Source organism: Gymnoscopelus braueri (assembly GCF_963280865.1).
Source record: "Gymnoscopelus braueri genome assembly, chromosome: 9".
NCBI classification, from domain to species: Eukaryota; Metazoa; Chordata; class Actinopteri; order Myctophiformes; family Myctophidae; genus Gymnoscopelus; species Gymnoscopelus braueri.
In genome coordinates, this window is record NC_137610.1 from 5,246,397 (window position 1) to 5,272,751 (window position 26,355).

Genomic DNA, 26,355 nt, shown 5'->3' on the forward strand with positions numbered 1-26,355 from the left:
GACAACACACTGACATTTCAACAACATGATACTGAAGACAACACACTGACATTTCAACAACATGATACTAAAGACAACACACTGACATTTCAACATGATACTAAAGACAACACACTGACATTTCAACAACATGATACTAAAGACAACACACTGACATTTCAACAACATGATACTAAAGACAACACACTGACATTTCAACAACATGATACTGAAGACAACACACTGACATTTCAACAACATGATACTAAAGACAACACACTGACATTTCAATATGATACTAAAGACAACACACTGACATTTCAACAACATGATACTAAAGACAACACACTGACATTTCAACATGATACTAAAGACAACACACTGACATTTCAACAACATGATACTAAAGACAACACACTGACATTTCAACAACATGATACTAAAGACAACACACTGACATTTCAACATGATACTAAAGACAACACACTGACATTTCAACAACATGATACTAAAGACAACACACTGACATTTCAACATGATACTAAAGACAACACACTGACATTTCAACAACATGATACTGAAGACAACACACTGACATTTCAACATGATACTAAAGACAACACACTGACATTTCAACAACATGATACTAAAGACAACACACTGACATTTCAACATGATGATACTAAAGACAACACACTGACATTTCAACAACATGATGATACTAAAGACAACACACTGACATTTCAACATGATACTAAAGACAAAACACTGACATTTCAACTAACTTAGAGCACAAGGTTGACGAGCTTTGTTTCTTTTTAAGGACTACGAACTTCATCTGCGTGACGAAAAAGTCCAAGTCACCAAACCAAGCAAAGGAGAAGTCGTCCCCTATCGGGTCTACAGCATTGGTTTGTATCTGGTGGTTGAGACCAAGATTGGACTGATTCTCATCTGGGACAAGAAGACAAGACTAGAGATCAAACTCAGCTCCAAGTTCAAGGTGAGTGAGTGAGCCTTTCTATTTAGGTCTTGCTTTGACAATTCTTCCGGTGGCATCTCCATTCTCCATACATCTGTCTAGCTCACCACTACTTCCCACCCCTGCATCTTTCTTTAATACATTGTACATTAGGCAGATGTGGGACTGTGATCGATCCCCATGTGTTGGCTAAAAAAAAATCTATCTTAATATTTTTGTTTTTAAATAAGAAGTAAGAAAAGGGATATATACTTGCGAGTCGCGACCCATAAAAATGGGTCCTGAACCACTGCCTTGACCTAACCTCAAAACCACACCCACCTGGGCGAAACACCAAAGTAAGAGGGAGTCCCATTCTGGTGTAGCACCCACCCAGGGTCGTCTGTAGGGCAGGCTTCAGGGTCCAGCGTTCACAGCTGCACAGGAGACTCTAGTCTATCGTCTCTAAGAATAATCTAACCTTGATGTGGCATAATGTTGGTTAGTCACAATCATTTGTTTGTCATAATGTTCCCACGATTCCACCTGACGATATAATGCGCCTGTAGGGAAAACTGTGTGGCCTGTGCGGGAACTACGATGGAAACGCCAGGAACGATTTCACCACCAGGAGCAAAGAAGTCGTGGTCGACGCTCTGGAGTTCGGAAACAGCTGGAAAGTGTCGCCCGGCGGCTGCCCCGACGCCAAGCTCGGGAAGAGCCCCTGCTCGGCGTACTCCCACAGACAGGCCTGGGCTGTCAAGCACTGCAGCGTCATCAACAGCCGTGTGTTCGCCGCGTGTCATCCTAAGGTACGGAGAAAGAACCGCCCACAATAAGACACTGTGTCAAAATGTCATGAACAAACTTTATAAAGCAGTGGTTTTCAACCGTTTTCATGTCAAGGACCCCTAAATTGATATACATTTGGCCGCGAACCCCCATCTGAAAATGTTTTGTGCTAAGGGACCCCCCCAGAAGCAAAGATTTGAGTTAAAAACGTTCTCTTATAATAAATATATTCAAAGATATGCACACATTTTCAAGATTTTTCAAAAATAGCAGATCTACAAGCTCATAGCGCGGCACTCGGTGCCACGCTATGAGCTTGTAGATCTGCTATTTTTGAATAGCCAAAGCTAAGTGGTTAAAAAGTATTTTGACGCTATGTTAACTAATTTCGAACATTTAAAAAAATAGCAGATCTACAAGCTCATAGCGCGGCACTCGATGCCGCGCTATGAGCTTGTAGATCTGCTATTTTTGAATGGCCAAAGCTAAGTGGTTAAAAAGTATTGTGACGCTATGTTAACTAATTTCGCTGGGGACCCCCTGGTACTCCCTCAAGGACCACTGGTGGTCCCCGGACCACTGGCTGAAAACCACTGTTATAAAGCATGTGTTGTCAAGCCAATTTAGTTAACTCATTCACTGCCAGAATAAATACATAGATAAATCATCAACTGCCAGCGATTTTTTTTTTGGATTTTCTCTCCTTTTCAAGTAGTCACAGAATATTTATCTCCGGTATGATCGATCCCCTGATGGTTTCTAATCACGGGGGGTTTCACTGTAGCCTGGTAAACCCCCCTCCCTCCGGAAATCTCATTTGCATTTGATTTCAGGAAGGAGTCTGGCCTGAAGGCATGTCTGGGCGTTTCTAGCCCGTTCACCAAATGGACGAGCCTATCAGCGTCGTCGCTCATCGTTCTGTGATTGACAGCGAAAGTTGGCCAATCAGGTGGCGAGTTCGAGTGAGCCCGAATGGAACCGAGTGCAGCCTGAGTGCAGCCGACCAAAAGAACGGCAGCCATCTTTTTTGACCGCAGTGTTTTCTACTCTCTTTTAAACTTCAAAACGCTCTCAAACTTCTATTTTGAGCCACGGAATTTACTTATAAGATATCGTTTGGATAGAATTGAGTTGTTTAACTTCATATATGTGGTCAATTAATCATGACAGAGCCTATTTAAAAATACAAATTCAGAGAACCGGCAGGGGCGGGCAGTGACACGCATGTATCCGAATAAGGCAACCTATTTTGTGCATGGCCGTCTCAAAAGTCCCGTTGCGTCACATTAGTCTGGAGGTGGTAAAAATGCACTGGCTGAAGGGGAACACTGCTGATTGGCTGAAGGGGTTGTCAGTCAACGGTATTACTCCTGCCCAACTCCAGCCCACAGCCACATTTCCGAATGGGCGATCATGCCAGACTCACTCCTGAAATAAATTACAAATGAGATTTCCGGCGGGAGGGTTTACCAGGCTAGTTTCACTGTGCTTCCGTGAAAAAAAAATAAAAAATGTCAACACAACCTCCCCGTTCGCTTGTTATAGGCTGTTGAAAATATGTGTGCATCTGGGGATGAAATGGTCCCTCATGTGTTAGCAAAGAGCGCCATCTAGTGGAAACACCAAAAAAACACAAAAGGTCATAAAGTCGTCCTTGGCAGCCTGGGCCTTTTGGAAAAAAAAGTCATCAAAATCGTCCTTGCAGTGAATGAGTTACTAACAATTCAGTCAATTGTCAAACTGCCTCTTGTACTTTTCAAAAATAATATCATCGTCATCAGTGGTGTAAAGTAACTAAGCACATTTACTCAAGTACTGTACTTAAGTACAATTTTGAGGTACTTTTAGTTTTTGCAATTGTCTATGCTTTTACTTCTACTCCACTACATCTCAGAGGCAAATATTGTACTTTTACTCCACTACAATTATTTGAACACTTAAGTTACTAGTTACTTTGCAGATATCAATTATTATATTATGAAACATACATTAACCACTTCAGCCCTATTTTATACATAGGCTATTTGAAAATAGCCGAATTACAAGCTATCTTGTAGATCTGCTATTTTCTAATATTTTAGTACTTTTACTTTTGGTACTTTAAGTACATTTTGATGCCAATACTTTTGTACTTTTAGTACATTTTTTATTCTGGACTTTTACTTGTAACAGAGTATTTCTATATACAATATTGGTACTTTTACTTCAATAATTTGAGTAATTTTTCCCTCACTGATTGTAATACATTTTCCTGTGTCTGCAGGTGGATCCCAGGAAGTTCCATGACGCCTGTGTGAGAGACTCGTGTGCCTGTAACAGCGGGGGGGATTGTGAGTGCTTCTGCACGGCCGTAGCGGCTTACGCAGCGGCCTGTAACGAGGCTGGAGCCTGTGTGAGATGGAGGACGCCCAAGATATGCCGTGAGTCTCTGATTTAGCTTTAGCTTATAGGGAGGCTGACGACGCACACCATAATGAATTAGCACGACTGGAGGATTTTGGAAATGGCATGTTCAGCGTAGATGCTCACATTAGTGTCTCCGCCGGGCCGAAAGGCATGGCGAGAGTATGGCTTACTAACTGTCTGTCTGTCTGTCTGTCCGTCTGTCCGTCCGTCCGTCCGTCCGTCCGTCCATCCGTCCGTCCATCCGTCCGTCCGTCCGTCCGTCCGTGTGTGTGTGTGTGTGTCATTCTGTCTGTGGACAGCTAATCTCCGGCACCACACTCCCTGGATGCCAATTCAGAACGTCTGCCCCAAATGTTTCACTTGGGCCTTTTATAGTGCCACCAGGAGGCCGATTTTTGCAAAACAACTTTTTTGACAGTACTCCTACCGATTTTGTCCAAACAATCACGCACATCGGTACACAGTATCCCTATAGTCATTAAACAAAACTGGTCTTTCAGATTTTTCATATTCCATCCTAAAAATGGCTTCCAACGTTTGCAGGAGTGCTCCGTTTTGAACAAAATGCCTCAAATCATGAACACAGCGTGCAATTACCGTGAAATTCCCACTATACCGAGGAAGAAATTCCACTTTTCAAATCAAGTGGCGCTATAACAGGCCGATTCGTGTTTTTACCTATAACTGCACCGATCTGTGTAAAACTTTGTATGCGCACTCCCTAGAGGCCAAGGAAAAACCTTTGCCCTGCATTTTTCACATGCCTTTTATAGCGCCACCAGTAGGCCGACTTATGTAAAACTCATTTTTGGATATTACTCCTTCAGATTGTATCAAAATTTCACCCAAATCAGTACACATGATCTCTATAGTCATGTGATCAAGACGGATTGGCTAGATTTTTCATATTCCATCCTGATTGGCTAAGATTGACATCTAAAGTTTGCAGGAGTGGCCCGTTTTGAACAAATGCTGCAAATCATGAACACAGCGTCCGATTGCGGGGACACTTTGCACCACATTGAGAACAAATGCCACCCTTTCAACATCGCCCTATTATAGCGCCACCAGGAGGCCCATTTTTGCAAACAATTATAATAATAATACTCGTTTACCTAATGTTGTCCAAACATCACGCAAACATTTTTCATACTCCAGCCTGATTGGCGAATTCCGAACACTGCTGGCCCACACTAACCTACCTGACCTGGCGGAAACCTGTGCTCTTTTTGTAGTTATACTACATTCATCACTTAGATGCTCCCATCATTATCATTATAGTTATCTTCATAGTTAGTATTCTTTGTGTGTAGATTGCTCACATGATTATCATTCATCAGTGTAGATTTTTATCATTATGCTGCCCTACAAAGCCAAATCGCAGTAACTACATTTTTGGACACACCGACTTATTTGTGTATCCCAAAGGTCAAATTAGCGTTTGTGATTTTGGGGGGATAAACAATTACCTCAAGAACAGATGTACATTTAGTGTAATATCACTTATATGCTGATATCTCATTTGACTGACCAGTTGAAACACTTTTAAACCAATTTATCAGGGTTTTTCTTCGTAGTTACTGGACTCTAGCTTTGTAGGGCAGTATAGTTATAACTTATCTTCATAGTTAGTATTGTTGGTGTGAACGGCTGGCTGGTTGATCGTTCATCATCTCATTCTCTTGTTTTTTTCCCTTTTCTATGTAGCTCTGTTCTGTGACTATTACAACCCAACTGGAGGATGTGAATGGCATTACCAGCCTTGTGGAAAACCATGCATGAAGACATGCAGGAACCCTTCAGGAGTATGCTCCAATCTGATCCCAGCTCTAGAGGGTATACACAACACATCCATACACTGTAGTGTATACATATCAGTGTTGATTTCGTCGACCAAAACTATGACAAAAAACTGTTGGTCCGATACCTTTTTTCACTGACAAAAACTAAATAAAAACTAAGACTGAATATAAATATATTGACAATTTTGTCAACAGATGAACACTAGACTAATATTTTAGTGAGGGACTAGTGGAGAAGAGATCCAGTAGAACTAAGACAAGTCGTTTAATGTTTGGTTGCACTCGGGTGTTTTGCGCTCTGAAAATAGCAGATCTACAAGCTCACAACGGCGCGTTGTGAGCTTGTAGATCTGCTATTTTCAACATGCAACGAGGTGTAAAATCAGCCATTACGACGCCATTAACTCTCTCAGTGCCAATGAAAAAAAATGTTTTATTGCGAACCATGCCAACTTTTTTCTATTTTTTTTTCAAAGTAAAAAAAAAGTGCTTAGGAAGCGAGATACAGCCTTTTTCAGTTATAGGTTAAACAAAGAGTAGCCTCGATCTCCAGGCTTTTATTGCTTAGTTTTGCTAAAAAATAAAAGCCTGGCCCAACGAGTCGGTGTACTCGGTATGAGGAAGTGTTTCATTTCCCAACCAACCAGAGTGCAGTGGGCGTCGCTCGTAATGTTGTGTTAACGGGGCGGGGGTTGACGGACAGATCGGTGAACCAATGGGATCAGGCGCAGTCTCTCGCCGGCTCTATACACCCGCCCCTCTATACACGAAATCAGGAGCGTTGGGGCAGTCTAAACAAAGAGTGGATGGAGCTGCAAATCTTCAGATAATGATATCTTGGGTTCTGAACACTTTTTTTTTTTTTAAAACGTTTTTTTTATTATTTTTTTTAAAACTCGGGATTTCTCGTTCTGGCACTGAGGGTATAACCCTAAAACTCGGGATAACTCGGGGTCTGGCACTGAGAGAGTTAAGGCACCGCCAAAATAATCAACTGTAGATTTAGTTGACTAAAACTAGACAAAAAATAAAACATTTCAGATGTTCTAAAATATGACTAAAACAAATGGAATTTTATTCAAAAGACAAAAACTAAATCAAAATTTGCTGTCAAAATCAATACTGATATATATTAGGGGTCGGACGATATATCGATATCGCGATACTTTCTCCCGTGATAACTAATCGATATACTGCCGAAAAATATCGATATAAAACCAAATTTACTATTTGGTGCTATTTTATGTGTTTATGAATTGAATACAAGGACTATCGTGATATATCGTTGGTGACATTTCATGCAATATATTGTGATATCGCAATATATCGATATTTTCAGATATCGTGATATATCGTTGGTGAAATTTCTTGCAATATATATTGAATATCGTGGTATCGCAATATATCGAATATCGTCGAATATCGTGATATATATTGTTATCGTGGGCCTAATATCGTGATATATATCGTATCGTGAGGTACCCATATCGTCCCACCCCTAATATATATGTGTATTGTACTTCTGAGCCTCTATCTGTTCTGTGGTCTGACTGGAATGAACCGTGTTTGTTCTAAAGGCTGCTATCCCACATGTCCTCCTCAACGAGCTTATCTGGAAGAGAGCAGCATGCAGTGTGTTGCAGAGAAGGGCTGTGGATGTTACGACGGGGAAGGACAGCATTACAAGGAAGGAGAATCCATGCCCTCAGAGATGAACTGTTACACATGGTACTTAAAAAATTGACTTAAAGGGATAGTTCACCCCCCCAAAAATACTTTTTTCTATGGATTAGTCACCCCATGGAGACTTGAATTCATGGGTATCTTTTTGTTTTTTGTCACATTTCTAAGACAATAATTTGATGATGGTAGGCAGCGGTTCCCATAGGAGACACAAAGGAGACTCTTTGTGTCTCCTACCGGAACCGCTACCGGTCATCAAATTATTGGTTTAGGAATGAGACAAAAAATAAAAAATAAAAAGTCTTCATGGGGTGACTAATCCATAGAAAAAAAGGTCATTTTGGCAGTGAACTATCTCTTCAACTGTTCTAAAAGAAAAACTGTTATCATAAAAATTACAAAACCACTTTTGATATTTGATGCCAAACAACACAAATGTTTCTGCTTTGTTTGTTTTAGTCGTTGCTCATCAGCAAAGCGCAATTGCTACTACAATATCAAGGGTGAGTATAATAATAATAATAATAATAATAATAATAATTTCGTCCCCATTGCTTTGGGGGTGTTTTTGTCCCTGCATATTTGCACATGTGTCAAATATGTCTACACCCACACGTCTTGTTCCATCTGTTTACCCGAGATATGACTGATGAGGTAATTTTGACCTTGACCCTCATTGTGACCTTGACCTTTGTCCTTTTTTGACCCAAAACTTAAATCATGTCTTTGAGGGGCAGCCAAGTCGATCATTAAACTTAAATCATGTCTTTGAGGGGCAGCCAGTAGATCATTAAACCTTGCATTGTGTTAGAAAACTGCATCCACTTGTGGTGTTAGCGGGTCAAATTTGACCCGTGATTTAAATCAGCCCAAAAATACTCCAAAAATATTCTTTTTCATAATTGTTTTTCTCCCACCTCATAGCTGACTTGTAATGCATTCATATCCATGTAAACATTTTTAAAATATTATGTTGGGTTAGGGCTAGGGTTTCATCTTTCAATATATCTTGTTTTCTATTGTAAAAATGTTAAAATTCACTCATTAAATTTCCTATAATGAAGGCAATGGATAATGATGTTATCTAGCTATAATAGAATAATTAGGAATAATAATTAGAACACACTTCCAAAAAAATGTATTACAAAAATACTTGTTTTCGTTTTTTAACTTTAAAAAATGTTATTATAAAAAAAATAGTGACACTAGTGGTGTTAGGGTCATTTTTTACCCGTATACCATAGAAGGTAAAAAGTCATTTATTTTTCATAAACTCAAACTTTATTTTACTCCTGATAACAAGTCTCTCTCACTCTCAAACATGTAAACATTGAATATTGACAATTTGGGGGGAATTGAGCCACACTTCTCTTCCGGGTCATTTCGGACCCTAACACCACAAGTGTCACTTTTTTATAGAGACCATCAGAATTAATTAAAATGATGATAAAAACATTTGTTGCATTAAAATGGCTATTTCTTAGGATATCATGAAGCCTCGTTCCAATAAAGAAATGTAAACGGTACATTTTACCTTACCTTACCATTTAAACTTGAAAACGGGTAAAAAATTACCCTAACACAATGGAAGGATTCAACTTAAATCATGTCTTTGAGGGACAGCCAGCAGATCATTAAACTTAAATCATCTCTTTGGGGGGCAGCCAGTAGATCATTAAACTTAAATCATCTCTTTGGGGGGGCAGCCAGTAGATCATTAAACTTAAATCATGTCTTTGGGGGGCAGCCAGTAGATCATTAAACTTAAATCATGTCTTTGAGGGGCAGCCAGTAAATCATTAAACTTAAATCATCTCTTTGGGGGGCAAACAGTAGATCATTAAACTTAAATCTTGTCTTTGGGGGGCAGCCAGTAAATCCTTAAACTTAAATCTTTAGGGGGCAGCCAGTAGATCATTAATCTAAGTAGGTCATTCATTTTATTGACACATAATCATAATGTACATTATGCTGAGGGCAGCGTTACACACATGTATTACTATAACGTACACTTTTTCACTCTGTGTTTAACGTTACCGCAGTCCTATAATCACTCTAAGGAATGTGGGCGTTTCCTTCCAAAAAGAGGGCGTGCCCTTCATTTCATATGAATACTTGCCGGGGAAAAGGGGCGTGGCTTTAAAAAAGGCCCAAAGAAAGGCATTCTCTGCAGAGTGTGAGCGTGTGCTTTGTGATGATTGGTTCTGTAATAATGGGAACCTAGAATGGTTACCCTGTCTTAAAAAAACGAAAGAAAACAGGTTACCCTGTCTACCCACTAGAGGGCAGTGCAGTGCTACTTTGACGACGTGGTCATCTCTAGCTCACGCCACACAGAGAGAACAGACGAACACAGACGCTGCAAACTTATAACGCACTTTCATTTAGGGCCCGTCTGTCCGAGTCACACCACAGTCATAACTGTATATGTGTCTCTGTTCTAGCTTGCGATTGCACCTACCAAGGAAAACTATACGATTATGGAGAAACGATCTACCACACCCACGACGGAGACGGAAGCTGCATAAAGGCTGTTTGCAAAACAAATGGAACCATTTCCAGGGTCATCGAGCCTTGTGCCACAACTACAGGCCCGACTACAACTACAACCCCCCAAACTACAACACCCTTTGTATTTTCCACAACTGGTGAGTAACTTAAAATTGATGTCTGTTATATCAATTGATTTTCATTTCTCAATGTTCCTTTTCAAATACTTTGATGATTTATTCTCTTGATCTCAGCCTGTGTCATTCAGAATCTGATTGTCACATCTGACATTCATACAATGAATGTGGTTGCCGTGACGAACCAATGTTGAATAATTAACACAGTGCTACTGGCTGATATGGCTTTAGCTGCTGTTGATTGGTCAGCTGCCTTATAGCCCATAGGGCTGATATGACAGCTGACCAAATGAAGACGAGCTTATCACCCTCTTGCGCCTTTTGTAATCCACAGAAAAACCTACAACCATTCCAACGACACTAAAACCCACCTCAACTACGGAAAAGCCTACTACAGAAAAGCTTACGACCACTACTACCATTACCTCTACTTCTACAACAGTGCAGCCAACCACATCATGCCATGTGTGTAAATGGTCAGATTGGACAAATAACCATTACCCTTCAAGTGGTGATGATGACGAAAGCATAAAAGATATAAAGAATCTTGACTTGAGCGTTTGTACAAAACCTTTAGAAATTGAGTGCCGTGCCAAAGACTACAGGGATAAGTCTTTGGCTCAGGTAGGACAAAAAGTTACATGTGACCCGACAGTTGGACTGATTTGTAAAGGCCAGGACCAAGGTTTTCCGCCTGTTTGCGCTGACTACGAAATACGAGTCAAATGTTGCATTGACAAATGCAAGCCAACCGTCTCTACCACAGCTGCAACTACTGTCGTAAAAACAACCACAGAAAAGCCTGCAATAACGACCACAGAAAAGCCTGCAATAACGACCACAGAAAAGTCTACGACCGCTACAAAAGCAACCACAGAAAAGTCTACGATAAAAACCACAGAAAAGCCTACAATAACGACCACAGAAAAGCCTACCACAACCACAGAAAAGCCTACCACAACCACAGAAAAGCCTACAATAACAACCACAGAAAAGCCTACAATAACAACCACAGAAAAGCCTACGACCACTACAAAAGCAGCAACAGAAAAGCCTACAATAAAAACCACAGAAAAGCCTACAATAACGACCACAGAAAAGCCTACCACAACCACAGAAAAGCCTACAACCACTACAAAAGCAACCACAGAAAAGCCTACAATAACAACCACAGAAACGCCTACCACAACCACAGAAAAGCCTAGAACCACTCCAAAGGCAACCACAGAAAAGCCTACAATAACGACCACAGAAAAGCCTACCACAAAGACAGAAAAGCCTACAATAACAACCACAGAAAAGCCTACAATAACAACCACAGAAAAGCCTACAACCACTCCAAAGGCAACGACAGAAAAGACTACAACAACCATAGAAAAGCCTACAACAGTCACAGAAAAGCCTACAACAGCCACAGTAAAGCCTACGACCACTACTACCATTACCTCTACTTCTACAACAGTGCAGCCAACCACATCATGCCACGTGTGTGAATGGTCAGATTGGACAAATAACCATTACCCTTCAAGTGGTGGTGATGAAGCTGAAAGCATAAAAGATATAAAGAATCTTGACTTGAGCGTTTGTACCAAATCTTTAGAAATTGAGTGCCGTGCCAAACAATACAAAGATAAGTCTTTGGCTCAGGTAGGACAAAAAGTTAAATGTGACCCAACAGTTGGATTGATTTGTAAAGGCCAGGACCAAGGTTTTCCACCCGTTTGCCTTGACTACGAAATACGAGTCAAATGTTGCATTGACACATGCAAGCCACCCGTCTCTACCACAGCTGCAACTACTGTCGTAAAAACAACCACAGAAAAGCCTGCAATAACGACCACAGAAAAGCCTACCACAACCACAGAAAAGCCTACCACAACCACAGAAAAGCCTACGACCACTACAAAAGCAACAACAGAAAAGCCTACAATAACGACCACAGAAAAGCCTACCACAACCACAGAAAAGCCTACCACAACCACAGAAAAGCCTACAACCACTCCAAAGGCAACGACAGCAAAGACTACAACAACCACAGAAAAGCCTACAACAGCCACAGAAAAATCTACCACAACCACAGAAAAGCCTACTATAACAACCACAGAAAAGCCTACGACCACTACAAAAGCAACAACAGAAAAGCCTACAATGAAAACCACAGAAAAGCTTACAATAACGACCACAGAAAAGCCTACCACAATCACAGAAAAGCCTACCACAACCACAGAAAAGCCTATAATAACAACCACAGAAAAGCCTACAATAACAACCACAGAAAAGCCTACAATAACAACCACAGAAAAGCCTACGACCACTACAAAAGCAACAACAGAAAAGCTTACAATAACGACCACAGAAAAGCCTACCACAACCACAGAAAAGCCTACGACCACTACAAAAGCAACAACAGAAAAGCCTACAATAACGACCACAGAAAATCCTACCACAACCACAGAAAAGCCTACCACAACCACAGAAAAGCCTACAACCACTCCAAAGGCAACGACAGAAAAGACTACAACAACCACAGAAAAGCCTACAACAGCCACAGAAAAGTCTACAACAGCCACAGTAAAGCCTACGACCACTACTACCATTACCTCTACTTCTACAACAGTGCAGCCAACCACATCCTGCCACGTGTGTGAATGGTCAGATTGGACAAATAACCATTACCCTTCAAGTGGTGGTGATGAAACTGAAAGCATAAAAGATATAAAGAATCTTGACTTGAGCGTTTGTACCAAATCTTTAGAAATTGAGTGCCGTGCCAAACAATACAAAGATAAGTCTTTGGCTCAGGTAGGACAAAAAGTTAAATGTGACCCAACAGTTGGATTGATTTGTAAAGGCCAGGACCAAGGTTTTCCACCTGTTTGCCTTGACTACGAAATACGAGTCAAATGTTGCATTGACACATGCAAGCCACCCGTCTCTACCACAGCTGCAACTACTGTCGTAAAAACAACCACAGAAAAGCCTTCAATAACGACCACAGAAAAGCCTACCACAACCACGGAAAAATCTACCACAACCACAGAAAAGCCTACAATAACAACCACAGAAAAGTCTACAATAACAACCACAGAAAAGCCTACGGCCACTACAAAAGCAACAACAGAAAAGCCTACAATAAAAACCACAGAAAAGCTTACAATAACGACCACAGAAAAGCCTACCACAACCACAGAAAAGCCTACCACAACCACAGAAAAGCCTACAATAACAACCACAGAAAAGCCTACAATAACAACCACAAAAAAGCCTACGACCACTACAAAAGCAACAACAGAAAAGCTTACAATAACGACCACAGAAAAGCCTACCACAACCACAGAAAAGCCTACCACAACCACAGAAAAGCCTACGACCACTACAAAAGCAACAACAGAAAAGCCTACAATAACGACCACAGAAAAGCCTACCACAACCACAGAAAAGCCTACCACAACCACAGAAAAGCCTACAGCCACTCCAAAGGCAACGACAGAAAAGACTACAACAACCACAGAAAAGCCTACAACAGTCACAGAAAAGCCTACAACAGCCACAGTAAAGCCTACGACCACTACTACCATTACCTCTACTTCTACAACAGTGCAGCCAACCACATCCTGCCACGTGTGTGAATGGTCAGATTGGACAAATAACCATTACCCTTCAAGTGGTGGTGATGAAACTGAAAGCATAAAAGATATAAAGAATCTTGACTTGAGCGTTTGTACCAAATCTTTAGAAATTGAGTGTCGTGCCAAACAATACAAAGATAAGTCTTTGGCTCAGATAGGACAAAAAGTTAAATGTGACCCAACAGTTGGATTGATTTGTAAAGGCCAGGACCAAGGTTTTCCACCTGTTTGCCTTGACTACGAAATACGAGTCAAATGTTGCATTGACACATGCAAGCCACCCGTCTCTACCACAGCTGCAACTACTGTCGTAAAAACAACCACAGAAAAGCCTGAAATAACGACCACAGAAAAGCCTACCACAACCACGGAAAAATCTACCACAACCACAGAAAAGCCTACAATAACAACCACAGAAAAGTCTACAATAACAACCACAGAAAAGCCTACGGCCACTACAAAAGCAACAACAGAAAAGCCTACAATAAAAACCACAGAAAAGCTTACAATAACGACCACAGAAAAGCCTACCACAACCACAGAAAAGCCTACCACAACCACAGAAAAGCCTACAATAACAACCACAGAAAAGCCTACAATAACAACCACAAAAAAGCCTACAACCACTACAAAAGCAACAACAGAAAAGCTTACAATAACGACCACAGAAAAGCCTACCACAACCACAGAAAAGCCTACCACAACCACAGAAAAGCCTACGACCACTACAAAAGCAACAACAGAAAAGCCTACAATAACGACCACAGAAAAGCCTACCACAACCACAGAAAAGCCTACCACAACCACAGAAAAGCCTACAGCCACTCCAAAGGCAACGACAGAAAAGACTACAACAACCACAGAAAAGCCTACAACAGTCACAGAAAAGCCTACAACAGCCACAGTAAAGCCTACGACCACTACTACCATTACCTCTACTTCTACAACAGTGCAGCCAACCACATCCTGCCACGTGTGTGAATGGTCAGATTGGACAAATAACCATTACCCTTCAAGTGGTGGTGATGAAACTGAAAGCATAAAAGATATAAAGAATCTTGACTTGAGCGTTTGTACCAAATCTTTAGAAATTGAGTGTCGTGCCAAACAATACAAAGATAAGTCTTTGGCTCAGATAGGACAAAAAGTTAAATGTGACCCAACAGTTGGATTGATTTGTAAAGGCCAGGACCAAGGTTTTCCACCTGTTTGCCTTGACTACGAAATACGAGTCAAATGTTGCATTGACACATGCAAGCCACCCGTCTCTACCACAGCTGCAACTACTGTCGTAAAAACAACCACAGAAAAGCCTGAAATAACGACCACAGAAAAGCCTATCACAACCACGGAAAAATCTACAAAAACCACAGAAAAGCCTACAATAACAACCACAGAAAAGCCTACAATAACAACCACAGAAAAGCCTACGACCACTACAAAAGCAACAACAGAAAAGCCTACAATAAAAACCACAGAAAAGCTTACAATCACGACCACAGAAAAGCCTACCACAACCACAGAAAAGCCTATAATAACAACCACAGAAAAGCCTACAATAACAACCACAGAAAAGCCTACAATAACAACCACAAAAAAGCCTACGACCACTACAAAAGCAACAACAGAAAAGCTTACAATAACGACCACAGAAAAGCCTACCACAACCACAGAAAAGCCTACTACAACCACAGAAAAGCCTACGACCACTACAAAAGGAACAACAGAAAAGCCTACAATAACGACCACAGAAAAGCCTACCCCAACCACAGAAAAGCCTACCACAACCACAGAAAAGCCTTCAACCACTCCAAAGGCAACGACAGAAAAGACTACAACAACAACAGAAAAGCCTACAACAGTCACAGAAAAGCCTACAACAGCCACAGTAAAGCCTACGACCACTACTACCATTACCTCTACTTCTACAACAGTGCAGCCAACCACATCCTGCCACGTGTGTGAATGGTCAGATTGGACAAATAACCATTACCCTTCAAGTGGTGGTGATGAAACTGAAAGCATAAAAGATATAAAGAATCTTGACTTGAGCGTTTGTACCAAATCTTTAGAAATTGAGTGCCGTGCCAAACAATACAAAGATAAGTCTTTGGCTCAGGTAGGACAAAAAGTTAAATGTGACCCAACAGTTGGATTGATTTGTAAAGGCCAGGACCAAGGTTTTCCACCTGTTTGCCTTGACTACGAAATACGAGTCAAATGTTGCATTGACACATGCAAGCCACCCGTCTCTACCACAGCTGCAACTACTGTCGTAAAAACAACAACAGAAAAGCCTGCAATAGCGACCACAGAAAGGCCTACCACAACCACGGAAAAATCTACAAAAACCACAGAAAAGCCTACAATAACAACCACAGAAAAGCCTACAATAACAACCACAGAAAAGCCTACAATAACAACCACAGAAAAGCCTACGACCACTACAAAAGCAACAACAGAAAAGTCTACAATAAAAACCACAGAAAAGCTTACAATAACGACCACAGAAAAGCCTACCACAACCACAGAAAAGTCTACCACAACCACAGAAAAGCCTATAATAACAACCACAGAAAAGCCTACAATAACAACCACAGAAAAGCCTTCAATAACAACCACAAAAAAGCCTACGACCACTACAAAAGCAACAACAGAAAAGCTTACAATAACGACCACAGAAAAGCCTACCACAACCACAGAAAAGCCTACCACAACCACAGAAAAGCCTACGACCACTACAAAAGCAACAACAGAAAAGCCTACAATAACGACCACAGAAAAGCCTACCACAACCACAGAAAAGCCTACAACCACTCCAAAGGCAACGACAGAAAAGACTACAACAACAACAGTAAAGCCTACAACAGTCACAGAAAAGCCTACCACAGCCACAGTAAAGCCTACGACCACTACTACCATTACCTCTACTTCTACAACAGTGCAGCCAACCACATCCTGCCACGTGTGTGAATGGTCAGATTGGACAAATAACCATTACCCTTCAAGTGGTGGTGATGAAACTGAAAGCATAAAAGATATAAAGAATCTTGACTTGAGCGTTTGTACCAAATCTTTAGAAATTGAGTGCCGTGCCAAACAATACAAAGATAAGTCTTTGGCTCAGGTAGGACAAAAAGTTAAATGTGACCCAACAGTTGGATTGATTTGTGAAGGCAAGGACCAAGGTTTTCCACCTGTTTGCCTTGACTACGAAATACGAGTCAAATGTTGCATTGACACATGCAAGCCACCCGTCTCTACCACAGCTGCAACTACTGTCGTAAAAACAACCACAGAAAAGCCTGCAATAACGACCACAGAAAAGCCTACCACAACCACAGAAAAGCCTCCAATAACAACCACAGAAAAGCCTACAATAACAACCACAGAAAAGCCTACGACCACTACAAAAGCAACAACAGAAAAGCTTACAATAACGACCACAGAAAAGCCTACCACAACCACAGAAAAGCCTACCACAACCACAGAAAAGCCTACGACCACTACAAAAGCAACAACAGAAAAGCCTACAATAACGACCACAGAAAAGTCTACCACAACCACAGAAAAGCCTACCACAACCACAGAAAAGCCTACAACCATTCCAAAGGCAACGACAGAAAAGACTACAACAACCACAGAAAAGCCTACAACAGTCACAGAAAAGCCTACAACAGCCACAGTAAAGCCTACGACCACTACTACCATTACCTCTACTTCTACAACAGTGCAGCCAACCACATCCTGCCACGTGTGTGAATGGTCAGATTGGACAAATAACCATTACCCTTCAAGTGGTGGTGATGAAACTGAAAGCATAAAAGATATAAAGAATCTTGACTTGAGCGTTTGTACCAAATCTTTAGAAATTGAGTGCCGTGCCAAACAATACAAAGATAAGTCTTTGGCTCAGGTAGGACAAAAAGTTAAATGTGACCCAACAGTTGGATTGATTTGTAAAGGCCAGGACCAAGGTTTTCCACCTGTTTGCCTTGACTACGAAATACGAGTCAAATGTTGCATTGACACATGCAAGCCACCCGTCTCTACCACAGCTGCAACTACTGTCGTAAAAACAACCACAGAAAAGCCTGCAATAACGACCACAGAAAAGCCTACCACAACCACGGAAAAATCTACCACAACCACAGAAAAGCCTACAATAACAACCACAGAAAAGCCTACAATAACAACCACAGAAAAGTCTACGACCACTACAAAAGCAACAACAGAAAAGCCTACAATAAAAACTACTGAAAATCTTACAATAACGACCACAGAAAAGCCTACCACAACCACAGAAAAGCCTACCACAACCACAGAAAAGCCTATAATAACAACCACAGAAAAGCCTACAATAACAACCACAGAAAAGCCTACAACCACTCCAAAGGCAACGACAGAAAAGACTACAACAACCACAGAAAAGCCTACAATAACGACCACAGAAAAGCCGAAAACCACTCCAAAGGCAACGACAAAAAAGCAGACGACAACCACAGAAAAGCCTACGACCACTACAAAAGCAACCACAGAAAAGCCTGCAAGCACCACAAAGGCAACGACAAAAGAGCCTACGACAACCACGGTAAAACCCACAATAAAAACCACAGAAAAGCCTACCACTATCACAACAACAACTAGTCAACCTATTGTCACAAGAACAGAGGCTTCAACAACCGTTATACCAACAGGAGGACTGAAGCCTGCAATAACGACCACAGAAAAGCCTACGATCACTACAAAATCAACAACAGAAAAGCCTATGACAACCACAGAAAAGCCTACAACAGTCACAGAAAAGCCTACGACCACTCCAAAGGCAACAACAGAAAAGCATAAATTTTCAACGACAGAAAAGCCTACAATAAAAACTACAGAAAAGCCAACCACAACCACAGAAAAGCCTACAACCACTCCAAAGGCAACGACAAAAAAGCCTACGACAACCACAGAAAAGCCTACAATAACAACCACAGAAAAGTCTACGACCACTACAAAAGCAACAACAGAAAAGCCTACAATAACAACCACGGAAAAGCCTACTACAACACCATCACAAACACCAACACAGCCCTTAACAACAGTATGTTCCTGCAAATACAAAGATCAGTATTTCTCCCCTGGTAAGTTAAACACAATTGTTATTTCTTCATTAAATGTTATTCATATCCTGCTCTTAAGTATTTTCCAGTGCATACAATGGTCACATTTTACTTAGATTGCAAATTCATACACGTAATTAACACTTAATTACTGATTAATTAATGATGACTCATGCTCATACTCATACATTAGTTCATCGTGAATTTATCATGAACTAATCATTATTTACTAACTAACGGTGAGGTCACTATGACTTAATCAAGTGTTATCAAGTATATCATAAGTTAACGACGTTGTTCCACTGTTATATGCCCAGGATGAGTGCTCACAGGCGGGTAGGAGTAGCGAGGGCGGTCAGTCTCTGAACGACCACCAGAGCCCGACCATTTAATTAAGCCTTAAGACCAATTAAACACTAATTATATTCATGGATTCTCATCAAGCTCAAATAAAGTGTGACCCATACGGTGCGTGTGACGATGATCTAAGGTGACCTTTTCACCACTCTCAGGTACTTTCATGTATAACCAGACCGACGGAGCAGGCTGGTGCTTCACTGCATTCTGCAGCTCCTCCTGTAAGGTGGAGAAGCAGGCCAGGCCGTGCCAGCACACCACCACTGTTCCTGTAATCATCAGCACCACCACACCCCTACCATCCACAGTTCTTGTTGGAGACTGCATCCATCTCGAGCCACCACGAAAGGTACAATTCTTTTTTTTCTTCTTCTTTTTTTATACTTTATTGCAGGTTCGTACATTACATTTCATGTTATTGATTTCATTATCTTACAAGTTCTCTTTACTTGTTTAATTCATCCCGCATCATTTTGTATTTATTTTTTAAACACATACAAACAGAAATTAATACAAGAAGCTAAAATAAAGGAGAGAAAAGGAAGAGGAAAACAAAAAGAAAGGAGAGGGGGAGGGGGGGGGGTTAGGGATAGCTTTCCTGCAGTACTCCCAAATCTACTTTTACACTTCATGTATTTCTGAATCCCATTTACTCCAGTTTCTTTCAAATTCATCTTCACGGTTTCTCATTTTGTAAGTAATTCTTTCCATCTCTTTAATATTTTCAACTGTTATTTTCCAATTATTAATTAATTAATAGATGGTGGACATCCAACCATTTCCGTGTGATTTGTTTTAAGGCAGCGATACGTAGTATTGTATACAGATATTTATCTCCCTGCCTGTTTATTTCTAATGGAATAATACCTAATAAAATATTGATTGGGTGTATGGGTTTTCTTAAGGAAAATGTATTTATTATATTATTTTTTTCGAATTCAACGTGGTCGCATGCAAACAGCAAAGCTTTCCACAAATTGTGACAACGTTACACAAAGTGTAGATTTAACACAATTCATTTAGAGACGCTTCAGCAGAAACAGCATCAGCTGGGAGCACTATAACCATCTACATGATAAACTTAAAATGCATGGATTCTTTTATTGTTTACTTTGTTGGCATAACCTCAGAAATAAAGAGTCAGAAACCAATACACATAAGACATACAGCTTTAAGGATTATATTAATTGTCGCAGCGATGAAGACGTGACACTGGTACAAACGGTTTGTCTCAAAACTGCTGAACACAACCAGCCCTTTATATTATGTAAAACACCCATGAGACTCTCATTCTCATTCTATTCATGAACCATCAATCTATGAATCTGCTCTGATATCTATTGTACCGACGACAACAACACATGGTAGCAAACTATAGATCTCTGAACCAGCCTAGTTCAGAGATCTATACTGTAGGTCAGAGGTTAGTAGACACAACGTTTACTTCTCCAAAATAATGAATTCAGTTATTATAATGTTATGCTGCTTACTCTTACTTTCTTCTGACTGGGTGGCTGCTTAGTAGGAGACCCGTCATCAAATTATTGATTATTATTGGCTTAGGAATGCGACAAGAAAACAAAAGAATATCTATGAATTCAAGGCTTTATGCGGTTTGTAATTGATAGAAAATAAGTAATTTTTAGGGTGAACTACACCTTTAAGTTGCAAGAAGAATATCAGCGTGTTGTACATGATACAGGTTAGGGTTGGAGAGCTGGGTTATATTCAGACACGCCCCCAGTGTTCACTACATGATACAGGTTAGGGTTGGAGAGCTGGGTTATATTCAGGTCCGCCCCCAATGTTCATTACATGATACAGGTTAGGGTTAGGGAGTTGGGTTATTTTCAGACACGCCCCCAGTGTTCACTACATGATACAGGTTAGGGTTGGAGAGTTGGGTTGTATTCAGGTATGCTCCCAAGTGCTCAACATGTCTGTCTCTGTATTCCTAATAGCATGGTGATGCCTGGAAGTCCGGCAAATGTACCACTCAAACATGCGAGAGTGGTAAAGTCATTACAGAATATCTTCCCTGTCCGGCGCTGATCAAACCTGTGTGTGGAAATAATTTCCGACCGGTTAAGGTTTATGATCAGAATGGCTGCTGTTTCCAATATGAGTGTAAATGTAAGTTGAAATCGCCACTAAACTTCATTCAAACTAAATCTAAATTCAAGACATTTTCTCACTTAGTTAGTGACAGGCTATATTTGTTTGTAACATGATCCTTGATGCCATTATTTCATTTTTCAGGTACGTGCTATGGCTGGGGCGATCCTCATTATGTCACATTTGACGGTCAATACTACAGTTTCCAGGGAAATTGCACCTATGTCTTGGTTAAAGAGATTCGTCCACAATACAATTTCACCATTCTTATCGACAACGAGAACTGTGATGACGGTGGATTCATATCGTGCGTACGCGGCATGACGGTGCGTTACAAAACACACGAGATTACCCTTCAGCAAGAGAGGAACCCCACCGTGAACATGGTAACTATATATTTATGTCATTTCAATTTCAATTCTGGTGACAGCTGTGTGTAATGTGTCGCCATTCCCAATATAATGAGGCCATTAAGACTGGGAACGCATCTGTGGGTCATTTTTAGATGATTCAAAAATAGCAGATATACAAGCTCATAGCGCGGCACCGAGTTATGAGCTTGTAGATATTTTTTTATCGTGGAAATATTTGAATATATATATTTTTCAATCAATCTTCTTCTGGGGGATTCTACAAATGTCAGTTTTTTTTTTTTTTTTTCTTTTTTTTACTCATGTGGCTATAATATCAGTGGTTCTCAAACATTTTTTATGTCAACGACCCCCAAAATGATACGTATTTGTCCGTGGAACCCCCCTCATCTAAACATATTTTGTTCCAGGGACCCCCAGAAGCAAAGATTTGATATATATCTTCAAAGATTTGCACAAATGTTCACGTTTTTTTTTTTTTATAGCAGATCCACAAGCTCATAGCGCGGCACTCGGTGCCGCGCTATGAGCTTGTGGATCTGCTATTTTTGAATAGCCCAAATAAATCTTAAAATGACACACTGATGCGTTCCCGGATTGAATGGGTTAAGGAGAACAAGCCCAAATTAATCTTTTACCGATATCTGACATTGATTATTTATTTGCAAATTTCCAGGTGCTGGTCAATGGCAAGCGTAAAACTCCAACCTTTTCCAACGACGACTTCACGATAACGAGCAGTGGGATCGAGATGCTGTTGAAAATCCCGGCGATCAAGGCCACCGTGATGTTCGGAGGGTGGGTGTTCAGCGTGGACCTGCCTTATAGCCTCTTCCACCACAACACAGAGGGACAATGTGGTGAGATGATCCATCATTCATCATCCTATAATTAGACCCTCCAGAAAAACGCGGGCAAAAATCCTTGATTATGCGGGCTAAAACTCTTGATTATGCGGGCTAAAACTCTTTATTATGCGGGCTAAAACACTTGATTATGCGGGCTAAAACTCTTGATTATGCGGGCTAAAACTCTTGATTATGCGGGCTAAAACTCTTGATTATGCGTGCTAAAACTCTTGATTATGCGTGCTAAAACTCTTGATTATGCGTGCTAAAACTCTTGATTATGCGTGCTAAAACTCTTGATTATGCGTGCTAAAACTCTTGATTATGCGTGCTAAAACTCTTGATTATGCGTGCTAAAACTCTTGATTATGCGTGCTAAAACTCTTGATTATGCGGGCTAAAACTCTTGATTATGCGGGCTAAAACTCTTGATTATGCGGGCTAAAACTCTTGATAATGCGGGCTAAAATCCTTGATTTTGCGACGAAATATGCGTTTTTTTTACAATTTTATGCTGTGAAATTGCGAAATATGCGGAAAGTTGTGAAATATGCGGAAATATGCGATATGCGAAAAGTTGCGAAAAATGCGAAATATGTTAAAAGTTGCGAAATATGCGGAAATATGCGATGCGAATTGCATATTATGCGATGCGATGTGCGTAGTATTATGCAATGCGATGCGCATATTATGCCTTTTTGAAAAAACGTTACCCCCTCATAATTATGCGCCATTTAGCTGATTATGCGGTAAATTCTGCGATCGCATAAACGCATTTTTCTGGAGGGTCTATATAATTTGAGAAACCTCTGTTTGTCTGTTAGTGTGTCTGTAGTGTGGTGAGGCCAAAATCTCTTCCGCCGGGTTCTCCTCAGTGGCTGTGTGCAAATTGATCTGCATTTGCACACAGCCATTGACCGTTACCATGTGCACGGAACAACCGAAGCCCGGTTTTCTTTCTTTCCCCAAATGTCAGCTGTTTATTAGCGTTTTTTTGTGTTTCCCGGCTCCCGGGTTGCCAAATCATGTGCGCCGGTGTTGCCACATATCCGTGAAACAAGCGGACCGTCCGTGAAACAAGCGGACCATGACGCACTTTGGGTGCTCATATCCCCCGACGGGTATGGTCTAGTTTGATAGGAATTGGAAAGGCTGTCATGACGTTAGATGTTATGGGCCCTATGTTGCGTGTCTGGACCAGGTCTTATGGCTTAACTGAAGACTTGGAGGCGTGGCCAATGCTGTTTAACTGTTTTGAGTGGCCAAACAGCATTGGCCACGCCTTCCAGGTCTTAAGTTGAATGATCAGACCTGGTACTTAAGACACGCAAAATAGGGCCCGATATTTCAATTTTGAAGTGTGAAAGTGTAAAATGTCATTTTAATAATAGTAATATTATTAACACATTGAATGCCAAAAACGGTCCGGACCGTTTTTGAGGGTCCAAACGAGAAGTGCCGAAAACGGTCCGGACCGTTTTTGACCCAATTCTATTTTTATACATGTGGGCCACGTGGGGCGCTAAAACGAAACTTTGACATCACCCAAGGAGTTTCTGAGAAGAAGAGGCTGGATCTGGCTCCATGTCAAAAATCCTTCCGGTCGGCGTTTTCAATGTTATCTCCTTGATTAAAAGCTTAATATCTCCATTTCTTTTTAATGTGGTGGAAACGAGCCGTTTTCGATCGGCGATCACGCTGCAATGGAGGGTCGCGTTGGAAATATTATTGTTCCAGGCGTTAGTCGGGACCCTCCGCCGTCTCGCACGCACGCTTTGTTTACATGCACTTCCTCGTCGGGGCTTCTCACAGCACGAAATGTATAACGCAAGTGGATGGAAGAAATGCTGGCACTCAACGTATAATATTTTAATAAACCTCTGGCACCCAATGTGTTAACACATGTTGTTAAATATTTCCCCTTTAAAAGGATTCTGTGACAACAACAAGAAAAATGACTGCAGGTTACCAAACGGAAAGATCCATCCCGCTTGTCGTGAGATGGCACATGAGTGGCACGTAGAGGATGCAAAGAAGACATATTGTCGACATCCCCCAGAACCACCTACACCATCACCGACCTGTAAAGCTGATGTGTGTGAAGTCATTACTAGCAGGTAAGAGACAACAGTGTAACAAACAAGGTCATGTAAACGTGGTGTAAAGTAACTAAGTGCATTTACTTAAGTACTGTACTTAAGTACAATTTTGAGGTACTTTTAACTTTGCTGGAGTATTTCCAATTGTGTATACTTTTACTTCTACTCCACTACATCTCTGAGACAAATATTGCACTTTTGCTCCACTACAATTATTTGACAACTTTAGTTACTAGTTACTTTTTAGATATAAATTATGACATTATGAAACATACGTTAACCACTTTAGCCCTATTGTATACATAGGCTATTTGAAAATAGCCGATCTACAAGCTCACAACGCGTTGCGGTGCGACGCCTTGTGAGCTTGTAGATCTGCTATTTTCAATTACCTCCGGACTTTTACTTGTAACAGAGTACTTCTACATTGCAGTATTGATACTTTTACTTAAGTAAAACATGTGAGTACTTTTCCCACCAAAATCCACCTGGATGGATGACACCGTGCTCTTCTTTCCACGCTTTAAAGTGTGTTTGAGAAATGCCACAAAGTAATCCCACCAAAGCCATTCTACGACGCCTGCAAGTATGACGTGTGCAACACCAACAAGAGGATGGGCTGCTCCAGTCTGGAGACGTACGCACGCAGGTGCGCTGAAGCACTCATCTGCATAGACTGGAGAGTGTCGACCAATGGACATTGTGGTATGAAGTCTTGGTTATTTGATTTCATGCGGGTCATTACATTGTGTTGGCTTACCGGATCTCAATTCAGATTGTTTTAATGTCCCCTCTTATTGCAGAATATAAATGTCCAAAGGACCAGGTTTACAAGGCTTGTGGCCCCGCTGTTTCACCAACATGTAATGCAAGGTAATGATCAACTTGTTACTCATTTAAGGAGTCAAAGAAATTCAGTTATTTGACTGGATTATGATATTATTAGCACCCATTATTTTGTACAGCAGTACACTATAAAGTAATATAAATATTATTTTTTAATTAGTTCCCAATGTATTTTGTTACTACAGTCTGCATTTCTTGGACTGTAATGTATTTTCTTAATACTTATAGGTACAATGAGAAGTTTCTGAAAGCGTGTGAGGGACAACAGGAGCGGGACGGTTGTGATGGTTTTGTGGAGGGCTGTTTCTGTCCTGAGGGGAAAACGCTGTTCAGTTCAAACACTGACTCCTGTGTTTCTACCTGTGAGAATATGGCATCATTTATGTACATTCTGTGAAACTTTGTTGCACCATCATCTTTCTAAGAGAAAAGTAATGCCAAATGAAGTTCAAGTAAAAACTCAAGCGAATCATTTGTTTCTCCTTCATCTTTGTCTCTGTTTAAGGTTGCACTGGACCTGATGGGAAACCTAAAGAGGTACAGTATTCAGCTTACCAAGCCTACTTCACCTCATGGTGTCTGCCATGATTCTATCACAGTATACTAAACAAGCCTACTTCACCTCATGGTGTCTCTACCATGATTCTATCACAGTATACTAAACAAGCCTACTTCACCTCATGGTGTCTCTACCATGATTCTATCACAGTATACTAAACAAGCCTACTTCAC

The 26,355-nt window shown here is 40.8% G+C and overlaps 1 protein-coding gene across 1 annotated transcript in view; it reads left to right on the forward strand.

The window, feature by feature from the left end:
* Positions 1 to 26,355, forward strand: part of LOC308091660 (uncharacterized protein) — a 71,215-nt gene that overhangs the window by 31,602 nt on the left and 13,258 nt on the right. The window contains exons 23-41 of the mRNA XM_080437321.1: positions 803 to 982; positions 1,510 to 1,752; positions 3,996 to 4,152; positions 5,846 to 5,974; positions 7,518 to 7,668; positions 8,083 to 8,126; positions 10,068 to 10,271; positions 10,585 to 14,494; positions 16,603 to 16,844; positions 17,428 to 19,008; positions 19,500 to 19,693; positions 21,306 to 21,477; positions 21,604 to 21,845; positions 22,507 to 22,690; positions 24,609 to 24,795; positions 25,307 to 25,482; positions 25,581 to 25,650; positions 25,852 to 25,985; positions 26,129 to 26,160. Coding sequence (XP_080293447.1) covers positions 803 to 982; positions 1,510 to 1,752; positions 3,996 to 4,152; positions 5,846 to 5,974; positions 7,518 to 7,668; positions 8,083 to 8,126; positions 10,068 to 10,271; positions 10,585 to 14,494; positions 16,603 to 16,844; positions 17,428 to 19,008; positions 19,500 to 19,693; positions 21,306 to 21,477; positions 21,604 to 21,845; positions 22,507 to 22,690; positions 24,609 to 24,795; positions 25,307 to 25,482; positions 25,581 to 25,650; positions 25,852 to 25,985; positions 26,129 to 26,160 — 8,232 coding nt within the window. The remainder of the gene's footprint in view (positions 1 to 802; positions 983 to 1,509; positions 1,753 to 3,995; positions 4,153 to 5,845; positions 5,975 to 7,517; positions 7,669 to 8,082; positions 8,127 to 10,067; positions 10,272 to 10,584; positions 14,495 to 16,602; positions 16,845 to 17,427; positions 19,009 to 19,499; positions 19,694 to 21,305; positions 21,478 to 21,603; positions 21,846 to 22,506; positions 22,691 to 24,608; positions 24,796 to 25,306; positions 25,483 to 25,580; positions 25,651 to 25,851; positions 25,986 to 26,128; positions 26,161 to 26,355) is intronic.